We start from the raw sequence: 12,969 nt of genomic DNA, 5'->3' as shown, positions 1-12,969 counted from the left end.
AGGGAATGGCTTCCCACTGCCAGAGGGCAGGGATGGATGGGATTTTGGGAAGGAATTGTTCCCTGGGAGATGGGGAGGCCCTGGCACAGGGTGCCCAGAGAGGCTGTGGCTGCCTCTGGATCCCATTGGAACAGTTGCTGTGTGAAGTCCCCACAACGGCAGCTTATCCAGGTGCCAGGGCTGTCCCTGTGTTCAGACCCCACAAGGGCACAATTTATCTGGGTGCCAGGGCTGTCCCTGCAGCCCCTGACCCTCCTGTCTGTCAGAAGCCAGTGGTGGAGACATTCTATGGCTATGATGAAGAGGCTTCCCTGGAGTCCGACGGTTCCTCCATCTCCTACCAAACTGACCGCACTGACCAGACCCCCTGCACTCCTGAAGATGACCTGGAAGAGGTACTCCTCAAAAATCCCTGTTGTTTTGGTTGTTACCTTCTACTGATTTTTGATTAAATTCCTGTCTGTTCTATCATTCCTCTGTCACCTCAGACCAGAGAATTAAACATTTGTGTTATGTTTGACATTGTGCATGTTGGTCAGCATCTCTAAATCTCAGGTCTCCAGTCATTTCACAACTTCTAGCCAAGCTGGAAGTATCATATCCTAAGGATATTAAATTTACAGCAGGTTTGTGGGTCTAAAAAGAAATGCATTCCCCAGTGTGTGTCAGATCACTGGACCATCACACAGCTCTGGGTGTAACAAGAATCCTGTAATAAACAAAAATCATCACTGATGATGATGTTCAGTGTTTTCATGGTGCACTGGCTGCAGGTGTGTAATTAGATCTGCTACAAGAGAACCTGCACAATTCCTAACTCCACCATCAAAGATACATGATGGTTACCAGGTGTGTGCTGCACTGCAGGAAATCTGAATTTGTGGATGTATGAGCCTGTTTATTTTCCATCCCTGTATTGACATTCTTTCCCCTGCTCAGCTCGTGGCAAGTTGATGCATGCAGCCAGCAGTGTAATTCCATTTCATGTTGAGTGAAATATTCCGGCCAGCCTGACATGAAAGCATTCCTTGCTAGATATTGTAAGGAGGGTGAAGAAGATGAAGGGCTCCTTTCATGTTGCTGTCACCACTTCTACAACTATTAACTATGGATTCATGTTTTAGTAATTGAGTGAGGCTGTCAGGCTTGGCTTCCTTTCCAGGTTGGAAACCTTTTGTTGTTAAAGCAAGCTGCATTTTCACCTTTAACGTGATGATTTTCCCTGTTACAGTAAGTAAGGGTGATGCAGTCATTAGAGTGTTATAGGGAAAGTAAGCTTTTATCTTTCCAAGGCAGGGATTGTCTTTTCATTTCTATATTGCATTTCCTGGAGGTAAGTGTGTGCAAGAGATGTGCAGGGGACACAGGGGAAGCAGCTTGAGGCCACTTAACCAAGATTTTTAGCACCGTGCTTCCAAATTGCATTTCAAAAGGGCAATTTTGGCACTTTTCAGAAAACAAATCTAATCCCCTCTCGGTTTTGGTTGCAGGGCATGGCCAAGGAGGAGACGGAGCTGCGTTTCCGGCAGCTGACGATGGAGTACCAAGCCCTGCAGCGCGCCTATGCCCTGCTGCAGGAGCAGGTCGGGGGCACCTTGGATGCAGAACGAGAAGTTAAGGTCTCCATGGCTTCTGTTTCAGGGCAATGAGGGTTGGCATTGTGAGGGAGGGTGGGGAATCCAGCTGGATGCTCAGGTTTTTCTCCAGCTCAGCCGGGCAGCTCTGGGCTCTCTGACTCTGCCAGCCTCCCTGGGCAGCGTTTCCTGAGAATCCACCACTGCTGCAGCTGGGTCTTTTCACCTCTGATCAGTTTAGGGGAAATCCAGGGAGAATTTTTTGTGGGAAATCCTTGAAATTAAGCTCTTTTTCTATGAAGAACTAGGGCAGATAGCCTTAAATATATAATGCGTGGTCTTTAATTCCTTCTGGGCTCTGAGAGATTACATGATTCCTCATAAAATGTTTAGAAGGCTTATAGTGAGATTTCTTCTGTTAATTAAATTGCAATGTGTCCTGTGCTGTTCTTCCTGCTTGTCTGCCTCACACAGCTCCTGTGGTTCAGGGCAGATGGCCTGAAGTGTTGCTTTTATTATGAGTTTTAATATGGTACCAGGAGTTAGGGAGGAATTGTTCTCTGTGAGGATGGGGAGGGCTGGGATGGAATTCCCAGAGCAGCTGTGGTGCCCCTGGATCCCTGGCAGTGTCCAAGGCCAGGCTGGACATTGGGGCTTGGAGCAGCCTGGGACAGTGGGAGGTGTCCCTGCCATGGCTGGGGTGGCACTGGGTGGGATTTAGGGTCCTTTCCCACCCAAACCATCCCATGACTCTGAAGGGTTGGCAGGATGTGTCATGCTCAGCCTGTAAGGGTGAGTGCAGCCAGGAAAGGGACAAATTTACTATTTAATATGAGAAATGTCCCTGCAGAGCCCTAATTTGGTCCTACATCAGTTCTGTGAAGGTGTTCTCCAGGAGCACTCAGAGTCAAGGTGTAATGCATGAAAACTGGCAGTGCCAGCAGTGCTCCCAGAATGAACATCTACTCTGAAACCTTAGATTGCACTTGGAAGGAAGATCACAGCCAGCCAAGCCATGCCCAGCTGGAAAAATGACTTGATTTTAGTTTTTCCATAGTGAGACAAAGGAGGGACCAGTGTGGGTTGTGCAAACAAGGTCACTTTCAGTGTAAATAACAGGATAAACAGCAGAGAAATGGTTCAAGGGAAGAAAATGTTCTATGAGAGTATGTAACAAATAAAACAGCTAACAAGAATTACATTTTCTCCACAGAAAACACCTGTAGGAATGTGGTGTATATTTAAATAAGCAGTAAGCTACAACAGAGTAAAAAATGACCCATGGGTATGAAATAGATATGGCACTAAATCACAGCTAAGGTCCTGAGCCATAGATAAGGTTCTATGTCATTGATAAAGCACTAAAGGCACAAAGATCAATGAAATTTGCCAGTTTGCAATGTGAGTTCTGTTCTCAACTTTTCAATGTGCCCCAAATTGAAGGGAGCCAAGTGTGCCCAGAATTGTGCTCTAATAATGGTATTTGTTCTCCTGGAGAAAGGGGGATGTTTGCTGCCATGAGCAGCTGTGAGCAGCCAGCTCTGCTTTGCTGTTTGGTTAATCTTGACTAAAATCTCCAAATCATTAATCCTATCTCCCAGACTTGATTTGATTACATTTGATTATTTGATACTCTGTGCTCAGCTGCAAATTTCTTCTGCCAAAGAGGTTTCAAAATCATTTGTGAAAAGCACTTGGTGTTCGAAGTATTTTCTGTACCTGTGTTAGCATTGGTCTTTTGGAGAAAGTTTGATTTATTTTTGTATTTTATTTATCTTTGAATTATAATTTATTGATTTTTGGGGTGTTTTCCTTTCTCCCTCATATCCCACAGACTCGTGAGCAGCTCCAAGCAGAAATTCATCGTTCCCAGGCTCAGATAGAAGACCTGGAGAAAGCTCTGGCTGAGCAGGGACAGGTAATGCTGACTGCAGCCCCTTCCCCTCCTCTGCTGGGGAGCCAGAAATGTTCCCAGGCTGGTTACAACTTCTCCAGACAAAAAAACCCAAAAACCAAACAAAGAAAAAAAAAAAAACCAGAACAAAAAGAAAAAAATAAACAGAAAATATTTTTGGGAACTATAAAATAATATTAAATTATTTAATCATTGCCTCTCCAGCATAACCTCTTATTGTTGCTCTTGCTAATAAACAATGTTCTGGGGGTTGTGGGTTTTATATATTCCTCAGACTAAGAGATTAGCTTCCAAATAAAGTTTATTTTGCCTGATCTGCAGAAATATGTAATTTGTATTTAGTGAAATAGAAATTTGATAGTAGACACATAGCTGGAATTATCCCTTTTAATGCAAGCCAGTTTTTTTACCTGAAAGAGTTTTTTAAACACTGAAATATTCCTATTCCATTTGTGTACTACAGATGTGTTACAATAATATGGACAAGTTTAGCTTAGGAAGTTATTTTAGGAAGTAATGGAATGACAATTTCACATGTAACATCATTCTGTCCCTCTGTATGTGACATTTAGTGACATCCTTGCTGCTGTGTTGGTGCTAAACATTGCAGCTTCACCTCCAGTGTTGTTCCTTTCCTTCCCCAGGACATGAAGTGGATTGAGGAGAAGCAGGCATTGTACAGAAGAAATCAGGAACTGGTAGAAAAGGTGTTCAACTTCTCTATTTGTATTGTTTGAATAGTATTTGTAGCTTAAGGGGTGCAGAAGGTGCAATATCCTAATCTGTATTGCACAGCCCTGCTGGAAATACCTCCTGTTCAATACAAGATCCTTATAAACCTGCTGGAAAAGTGGGTTTGTGGCTTTGCCTGGTGCCCCATCTGTGTCTTGGTGTGAGGCTCATGAGGACAGTGGCCCTGGGGGACAACCCTGTGTCTCCCTACAGCTCAGGGTGGCCTTGGAGCCTCAGGTGAGGTGGCCTTGGAGCCTCAGGTGAGGTGGCCTTGGAGCCTCAGGGAAGGTGGCCTTGGAGCCTGGGGTTGGTGGCCTTGCAGCCTCAGGGATGGTGGCTCAGCCCCAGAGCTCACAGTGGGCTCAGCCCCTGAGCTCCCCTGACCAGGAATTGCTGCCCAGAGCACTAAGGTGAGCTGCTCTGTGTGTTTGGCAGATCAAGCAGATGGAAGCTGAGGAAGCTCGTCTGAAACACGACGTGCAGGACGTGAAGGACCAGAACGAGCTGCTGGAGTTCAGGATCTTGGAGCTGGAGGTGAGCATGTGGCACCTCAGCCCTGCCCTGGCATGGGGCACAGCGGGCTGGGGAGCACAGGGTGACTGCAGAGGGACACTGTGCAGGAGAGAGCCCAAAGGGCTCTGTGCAGAGTGGTGACAAAAGAGGAAAGCCCCAAACACCCAGGGTGTTCTTCCACCAGCACTACTCTGGACAGGGTGTGGTGGCAGCGTTGTGGCAGGAGGGTGGAATGGCTGAGCTTTGAGGTCCCTTCCCACCCAAAGCTTCCGGGTGCTGTGGTGACACACCAGGGTGGGTCACCAAGGAATCCTTGTCCTTTCAGGAGAGAGAGAGACGATCCCCTGCCATCAACTTCCACCACGGCCCCTTCACCGAGGGCAAGAGCCCTCTGCAGGTGTACTGCGAGGCAGAAGGTGTCACAGTAAGGATTCTCCTTTCTCTCCTCCCCTCCCTGAGCAAAGCCAGATGCTCCCTGCTGACTCCTGCTTCTCCATTTCTCTCTTGTCAGGACATAGTAGTAGCAGAGCTGATGAAAAAGTTGGACATTTTAGGGGATAACGCCGTAAGTGTATGTTCCTTTAATAAATTGTGCATGCTTTGGGGAACTCCTGTCCTTGTGTGGAGCGAGCAAAGCTGCCTTGGTTTGGTGCTGCACAGCCTGTCCTGCCTCTGGTTTGGGCTGCAAGTGAAGCATTTTCTGGCTTTTTAAGGTTTTGCTACCACCTGAAGAGTGAAACACAGCGGCTCAGTGTCACCATATTGCTTCTGATGTTTCTGTTATTTGGAAAATACTGTTGCTGTTTGGTATTTTCTGGCCACACACGGTTCCTGATTTGCTTGCCCTGCATTTGCTTCGCTTTTGCATTTCAGCCTTGAGTTTGTCTAATAACCTATAAACCCTTGATAGTAATCAGGGCATTAAACAAAATGTTACAGCAGCAGCGTGAAAAGGAGAAGCAAATAATAAGAAACTTGGAAGTGTTTCTCCTTCAGCAAGGGAAGTGCATCACTGCACATTGTCCCTGTGTGTCTTTTCCTGTGCTCTCCTCCAGCAGCAGAGCCCCAGGGCTGAGAGGGGCTGAGGAGAGCAGAGGTCCTCTCCAGCCAAAGCTCTCACACAGCCTTTGGCTGCTCCTGAGAGACTCCACCCCAGTGCTGGGGCTGCAGAAGAGTCCCCACTGTTCTCACAGCTCCTGAGCTGCCCCAGCTCTCCCTCTGGACAGGTTGGATACCAACAAATGCCATCCCAGCACCATGGGACAGCCTGGAGTAGCAGAACCATAAATACCTGAGAGTGGAGAGGCCCTGGGATGGAATTCCCAGAGAAGCTGTGGTGCCCCTGGATCCCTGGCAGTGTCCAAGGCCAGGCTGGACACTGGGCTTGGAGCAGCCTGGGACAGTGGGAGGTGTCCCTGCCATGGCAGGGTGGCACTGAATGGGATTTTTTCCAACCCAAACCATCCCAGGATTCCCTGATTCCATCCCTGCTGGATAGAATAGCCTCTGACTCAGGGTCTCCACACCACCCAGGGGATTCCCTTCTTCTGCTGTTCCTGTGGTCACACTGAAGTTTGGGATGAAATGCAAGTACTGAAATGCAATTTTCAGTACTTTGGTTTGTTTTGAGGAAGCAACAAAAGATGGGTGGAATAGCCAACATCTCAATAAATGCTTCCCAAAATCATGACTTGGCTGCACCAAGTGAGGGTTGTGCACAGGATGAGCACTGCATCTCTTCTCCCCATGGCTCTTTGTGCTGAGCTTAATCTTGTCCTGTCTGTGTGTTTATTCCCTGTTGGGTAAAAATAGATCCAGAGTCACTCTCTTTTTGATAAATATGGGAATTTTAGAAGAATTATGTACAGTAAGGATTGGTAATGAATAGTGACAATGATGTTGCATTACAATATTAATTTTCTCTGCCTTAGTTATTGTTCCTAAAACGTATTTAATTTCAGAGGTATTTAAAACAGCAGTGGCCCAAGTAGTGGGTTAATAAGGAGGCTCTGGGATTTGTTGTAATTGTGCTCTGCTTTTGGTGCAGAATCTGACCAATGAAGAGCAGGTGGTCATCATCCAGGCAAGGACTGTCCTCACACTGGCTGAAAAGGTAACAACCACAGCATCATCACACAACCTCAGTGCTTGTGTGTCCTGAAAGCATCTGAGCCCTCTGAGCAGACACTGCTGCAGGAGGTGACAGCTCCACCCCAGATGCCATGGTGCTGTATGGGGAATTACACTGGGCTTTGTCCAAGTGAAGGTAACAATCCAGCAATGCAGACAGACATTGCTTCATTTAAAATGTCACTGAACTCCCAAAGTGATGTCAGCAGGGAAGGGCCAGGCTTGGAAATGCAGCTTGTTTCCATTACTAATATATAGAAAAGAAAAAGTATAATGATACAGGGAATTTTCCTCTGTTGCTGAAGTAGTACTTGGAGTGTGCTGACACACCCGAGTCTCAGGGGAGGCTGAGTCTGTGGGGTCTGCTCAGGTGGGCTCTGCGCAGGTTGGGCTCTGGGCTCTGCTGAGGCTGGGCTCTGCTGAGGCTGGGCTCTGCTCAGGTTGGGCTCTGCTCAGGTGGGCTCTGCTCAGGGGGGCTCTGGGCTCTGCTCAGGGGGGCTCTGGGCTCTGCTCAGGGGGGCTCTGGGCTCTGCTCAGGCTGGGCTCTGCTCAGGGGGGCTCTGGGCTCTGCCCAGGCTCAGTGCTCTCTGCTCTCTGCTCCCCCAGTGGCTCCAGCAGATCGAGGTGACTGAGTCGGCGCTGCAGCAGAAGATGCTGGACCTGGAGAACGAGAAGGTACAGGCAGGAGCAGCAGGGAGGGGCCAGGGAGGGGCCATTGCCCTGGGGACATGGTGGTCACTGACAGCCCCTGCCTTGTCCCCAGGAGCTGTTCAGCAAGCAGAAAGGCTACCTGGACGATGAGCTGGACTTCAGGAAGCAGTCTCTGGACCAGGCGCACAAGGTGAGGGTTGTCAGTGCTGGCTGAGGAGGACACCTGGATGAACTCACCTTGTGCTCTGTGGAAACTGCTTTGGGCTGCAGGGCTGAGAGTTAAACCTCTGCACCCTGAGCTAACCATGACTGTCTTGTGAACGGAATTATTTGGGTTTGGGTGGCCCTAGCAGGGTTAGGACCTGAATATTAACTTACTCAACACGAGTTTTAATTCAGCCAGAGTTTCAGTGAAGGACTGATAAGGAAATGAAGTTTTCAGTAACTTCCTTTTCAAAACAGATATTTTAGCCTGGAGATTTCTCTGGATTTTGGATTAGTCTCTGTAACCAGAGCAGCTGGAAGTATTCTGGGATGTGTAAATTTGAACTGAAACTGCTTTTAGGTCAGGTTCATCATTAGCTGATCCTAAGGCATTTCACCCATCTTTTCAGTCATCAGCTGCCTTGTTTCCATCCATGAGAGGAAAGTTCAATATATATTCACAAAAGGCAAAAAGTTTCATCCCAATTTATCTCCTGTTTTCAGTTCTATGTAAACCCAGAGCACAGTTATCCTTTCTGAGAAGCAATGGGTATTTATGCCTATTTCTGGATCCTGTTGTCTACTTGCATCTTGAACCATTTGGGGGAGCTTTTGCTCCAAACATTCTCTGTCCTGTGAAGGTGATTTTTCAGATTGATTTTGCCAATGCTGAGCTGTGGGCTCAGCCCTATAACACCTTGCAGGGGGATTTGCCTGCCCATGGCAGGGGGGAACAAGATGGTCTTGAAGGCCCCAGTCTGGGACTCAGTGATTCCATGATCAGCTGTCCTGAGAACAGTTTGCACAGCTGAAGGCTGAGTCTGCTCACGGGAAGCAGTGAGTGCAAACACTGTGCAGCCCATGCAGAGGGGCTGAGGGTTATTTGCATTTTCCTGGATTTTCCAAAGGCATTGCACACATGTCTTAGGCACAGCCTTGCTCCAGGGCACAAATGCAGCCGGAAAGCAGCAAGGAAGCTTTGTTCTGCCATGCAATTCAAGTGGTAAAAGCTCTTTTGCTTTATGAAATTTGCTTCACTTCCATGTTTCCTTTGTGCCTCTGGAGATGAGGAGCAGCTCATGGTGATCCTCCTGAAGCAGAGCCAACAAGATTAGCAGCCAGAGCTGCTGAGCTGCCTGGCAGCTCTCACTGCCCTGGGCTGCTGCAGGGGGTTCTGCTCCTTACCTGGCTGACAGTGCTGCTGCTCTGGACACCAGGAGAGTGCCCACACTCTTCTCCCTTCCCAAGGCTGCCCATCCAGAGAGGGATGATGGTTGTGTCCATGGGGTTTGGGGCACAGCAGAAATCCATGTCTCAAATAGCAGCATTTTGCTGGGATGAGGTTAGCGAGGTCTTGGTGTTGTGTTTGAAAGGAAAAACAGAGTGTTCTCCTGAGATCCAATGAGTTCTTCCCCACGGAGATGCTGTGATTATCATGATTTATCAGCACCACCACAACTCCTGCTGTCCTGCTCTGCTGAGACCTAGTGAGCAAACACCAGCAGCAGCCTCAGCTGGAAAAACGTGATTTTGAATTGGGCTGAGCTATCATGACAGACCCAGCTGTACTGGTTGGTGCAAAATGCTGCAGACACAGAGCAGGGAGTCATTCCTTCTGGCAGGAACACAGACTGGTGCTGCTGTGTGCTCTGCTGGAGGGCAGGATAGCTGAGGGACTGAAAACTACATGTAAAACATACCTGTAACTCAAAAATGAGCCTTTTATGAACCTCTTTCCTTTTTCCCTTTTCCTATTTACATTTTCCCTTCTCCCCTTTTTCCTTCTCCCTTCTCCCTTTCCCCCTTCCTTTGCTTTTTTCCTTTTCCCTCTCTCCCCACGACATCTCCCATCCCCAGGAAGGAGAAGCTGACTCCCACACTAGGCTGGGCCCAGAGCCTGTCCCAGTTCCAGTGCTGCTCAGAGCCCCACAGGATGAAGGATTTTCCCTTTGGATGGAGTTTTCCTTGCTGCCCCTTTCAGCACACAACCCTGCACTGCTCCCGTTGCCTTTCAGGGTCAGACGTTCAGTTCCTCACAGACTCCTCACCCCACCAGGGACAAGGTCGAGCTGACAGCTTTATATTGTTTTTGATTAGCAAATTCTGGAATTAGAAGCCATGCTCTATGATGCCCTGCAGCAAGAAGCTGGAGCCAAAATTTCCGAACTTCTTTCAGAAGAGGAGAAGGAGAAGCTGAAGAGCGCCGTGGAGCAGTGGAAGCGGCAGGTGATGAGTGAGCTGCGGGAGAGGGACGCCCAAATCCTGCGGGAAAGGATGGAGCTCATCCAGCACGCTCAGCAGGTGGGCAGGGCAGGGCAGGGCAGGGTGTGGGAGGGACAGACCTTGGGAGCACCAGCCTCTCCTCCTGGAGCTGTCCAGAGCTGGCTGGGCTTGGGGCAGGCGTTGCCTGGCCTTGGATAGCCCTGCACAAGGGCATCGTGCTCTTCCTGCCTTTGTCACACGCAGTGACAATCACAGAGGACTCACCTGCAGCTTAATACCCAATTTGTTCTTGGTAGAAGCACAGCACATGCAATTTATATCCCCCAAGCTAATGCGTCTTCTGGGTACATCTGTATTTGGTTGGTTAATAAATATTTTTTTATTTGAAATCTGACAGAGAATTAAAGAGCTAGAAGAAAGAATTGAAGGCCAAAAAAGACAAATAAAAGAGTTAGAGGAAAAGGTAAGGTCATGCAGACGGAAGAGCTGCTGTGTGTGCACATGACCATTCTCCATTTCACCTGGGCAAGGAAACCTTAGGGAGAGCTGGTGTGTGTAGTGCAGGGAGAAAGGGGGAGAGCTCCAGGACACCAGTTTGCATTTGCAGCAGCCCTCTGAGGAGGAGAGGTGAGCTGGTCCAGCTGAGTCCTTCCTGTTTTCCTGCAGTGCAGTCCAGAAGGCAGGGCTGGGCAGGGATGGGGATTTGTCACCCTGGGAAGGGAGAGAGCCCAGGGCTGAGGTCAGCAGCTGCTCTGGGGACAGAGCTGGGATTTTAGCTCACTCCCTCCCTCTCTCCCTCCCATCTCCAGCCCCTGGATGTGCAGCTGCCTGGACCAGCCTTCCCCAGCAGGAACGAGGGGCTTTGCTCTCCCCACTCACCTGCAGCCACAGCCGCAGTTTGTGTCATCTCCAGTCAGCCAAAACTGGTGTGTTTTACCCCAAAAGTGCCCTCAGCTGCAGCCACCCAGTGCCAGTGAGATGGCCATGGCCAGGTAGAGCAGGGGCTGAGCTGGACCAGCACCTGAGACTGAGCCAAGCCTCGGCAGGGCTGGGCTGGGGCTGTTTGGAGCTGCCAGAAGAATTCAGCTGATGTTTTCCCCAAGCCCATTTTCCCCAAGCCCGTGGCTGTGGCTGGCTGGGCTCAGAGGGGATCACTGTCACCAGTCCAAGGGACACAGTAGCTCTCTTGACCAAGCTGAGCCCCAAGCCCTTGGACTTTACTCCACACTCCATATTTCTTCTCACCTGAGAGTTTTGTTGCACTCTGTAACCACAGCTTATTTCTCAGCTAAACACACTGTAAACTCTTAATCTCTTTCTTCTCTTCCATTTTTTCCTCTCTTCCCTCCCCTTTTCAGTTTTTATTTTTGTTTTTATTTTTCTCTTTAGCTTTCATTCTTTGGTCATAGTCCTTCAGGCCACATGTGCAAGGTAAGCCTTCAGGTCTCTTCTGATCTCTCCTTCTCACAAAGCACCAGAGCTTTTCTCTTGCTGTACCAGCAGGACTGGAGAGTTTCCTGGCAATCCCAGAGAACCCAGAAACTGAAATCTCCAAATCCTTTCAAAAACCATGAAGCTTGGGCACCAGCAGGCAAAAAATTGTCAAATAGAATTTCCTTCTTTGGAGGGGAGGACAAGGGAAAATTACACAGGCTTAAAAGAAAGGAAAGTTCTAGCAAGCCAGAGAAAAGAGGCAGTGTGGGTTATTCCTCTGACTCCACCAGGGGCTGCTCTGGCTGATCCTTGCTGGAAGCCCAGGGAAGCCCTCAGCCCCTCTCCTGCCCCCAGGGCAGCAACCACGAGGGTTTGGGGGAGCATGGCATTTATTGGGGCATGTTCCTCCAGCCATTGTGCTCCAGGGTACTCCCTGGATCCCCTTTTCCCCAGGTAAATAGGGGATAAATTTCCCTATTTCTGTGTGTGCTGCCAGAAGTGACCATGGCATGGATGGTGTGGAGGGAAATGCTCCCTTTTAATCAACATAAATGGAATATAGCTCAAATCGGTTTTTATCAGTTGTACAATTCAACAGATAATTATAAGTAGGACCTCACAGAAGTTTTGTGGATGTTATTTCTGCCCAGGTGAGCTTTTCTGTGATTCAGGTTTCTATATTTTGTTTCAGCCTCCTGAGGATGCTCCAGCTGCTCCAGCTGTTCTTCCCTCGAGGAGAGCTCTGCTTCCCGAAAGCAGCACAGAGACATTGCCCTTCCCAATCCCCCACATCTGCCTCACCCTTGTCTGCTGGCCAAGGGAGGTGCAATCCTTGGGACTCCTTCAGGGGGGCTGAGGCAGGCTGTGGGGAGTCCCTGCACCCCTGAAATCCCCTGGGAGCATTTGGGAAGGACAGAACTGAGCTGACAAAGAAAGCTAAAAACTCTCCTCCTCCCTCTCCTCCTCCTGGATTCCCAGCTCTGCTGCTGAGCAAACCTCCAGTGGAAGTCGTGGCTGTGCTGCTGGACAGGCTCTGGGCTCTGTGACAGGAGCTCTATAACTAATTCAGATCCACTGAATTGATTTTGGTTCCCTGCTAAGCAGGTGGCAAATTGCTTCTGTGTAGAAGTGCCCATGTCCTGTTTGTATGGCACACATTTATATTTGTTACCCATAGTTCTTTGAAAATCTGTCTTAAGAGAAGATTTTGGGAAGAGTTCCAGAGGAGTGACTCATGAAAAGATGAATATGAATGAAAATGAAATGGTTTGTTCCAAGGTATTTCTTTGTAGCACAGGGTATGTCCCATGGTTTGTTGAATATCCCACAAGCCCAGTTTTGGGAAAAAACATAAAACTACATTCAAAAAATCAATCCGTAAATTTTTTTGAGTTTTCAGTAAACCACAATGAGAAAAATTACACAATATTTTTAATTGGCTGTCTCTGAACAACGACAAAAGGCTTAACACTGTCCCAGCAAAAAGCTCAACCTGGAAAAGAGTGAATGAAAACCAGATTATCCTAATCCACGTGCACTGGGCTGGGAGAGGCAGCACGAGGGAACAGAAGATGTTGTCACCTGGAGGATGCT

General features: G+C 48.5%; 1 protein-coding gene across 17 annotated transcripts in view; it reads left to right on the top strand.

Moving 5' to 3' along the window:
* The window catches only part of JAKMIP3 (Janus kinase and microtubule interacting protein 3), a 48,914-nt gene extending 36,163 nt beyond the window's left edge, over positions 1-12,751 (top strand). For 7 of the 17 annotated variants that reach the window (XM_085064549.1, XM_085064560.1, XM_085064559.1 and 4 more), the window contains 14 exons: positions 267-395; positions 1,491-1,619; positions 3,409-3,492; positions 4,134-4,196; positions 4,657-4,755; positions 5,060-5,158; positions 5,246-5,305; positions 6,782-6,847; positions 7,471-7,539; positions 7,628-7,705; positions 9,817-10,020; positions 10,340-10,405; positions 11,332-11,373; positions 12,068-12,751. In XM_085064549.1, coding sequence (XP_084920675.1) covers positions 267-395; positions 1,491-1,619; positions 3,409-3,492; positions 4,134-4,196; positions 4,657-4,755; positions 5,060-5,158; positions 5,246-5,305; positions 6,782-6,847; positions 7,471-7,539; positions 7,628-7,705; positions 9,817-10,020; positions 10,340-10,405; positions 11,332-11,373; positions 12,068-12,232 — 1,353 coding nt within the window. In that variant the 3' untranslated portion in view covers positions 12,233-12,751. Of the gene's footprint in view, positions 1-266; positions 396-1,490; positions 1,620-3,408; positions 3,493-4,133; positions 4,197-4,656; positions 4,756-5,059; positions 5,159-5,245; positions 5,306-6,781; positions 6,848-7,470; positions 7,540-7,627; positions 7,706-9,816; positions 10,021-10,339; positions 10,406-11,300; positions 11,374-12,067 lie in introns of all 17 variants that reach the window. The other 10 variants (XM_085064552.1, XM_085064547.1, XM_085064548.1 and 7 more) reach the window with 10 other exon arrangements.
* The last annotated feature ends 218 nt before the right edge of the window (positions 12,752-12,969 follow it).

This window comes from Lichenostomus cassidix, chromosome 6 (assembly GCF_008360975.1).
Source record: "Lichenostomus cassidix isolate B80296 chromosome 6, HeHo_3.0, whole genome shotgun sequence".
NCBI classification, from domain to species: domain Eukaryota; kingdom Metazoa; phylum Chordata; class Aves; order Passeriformes; family Meliphagidae; genus Lichenostomus; species Lichenostomus cassidix.
This window is presented reverse-complemented; position numbering and strand designations above follow the sequence as displayed.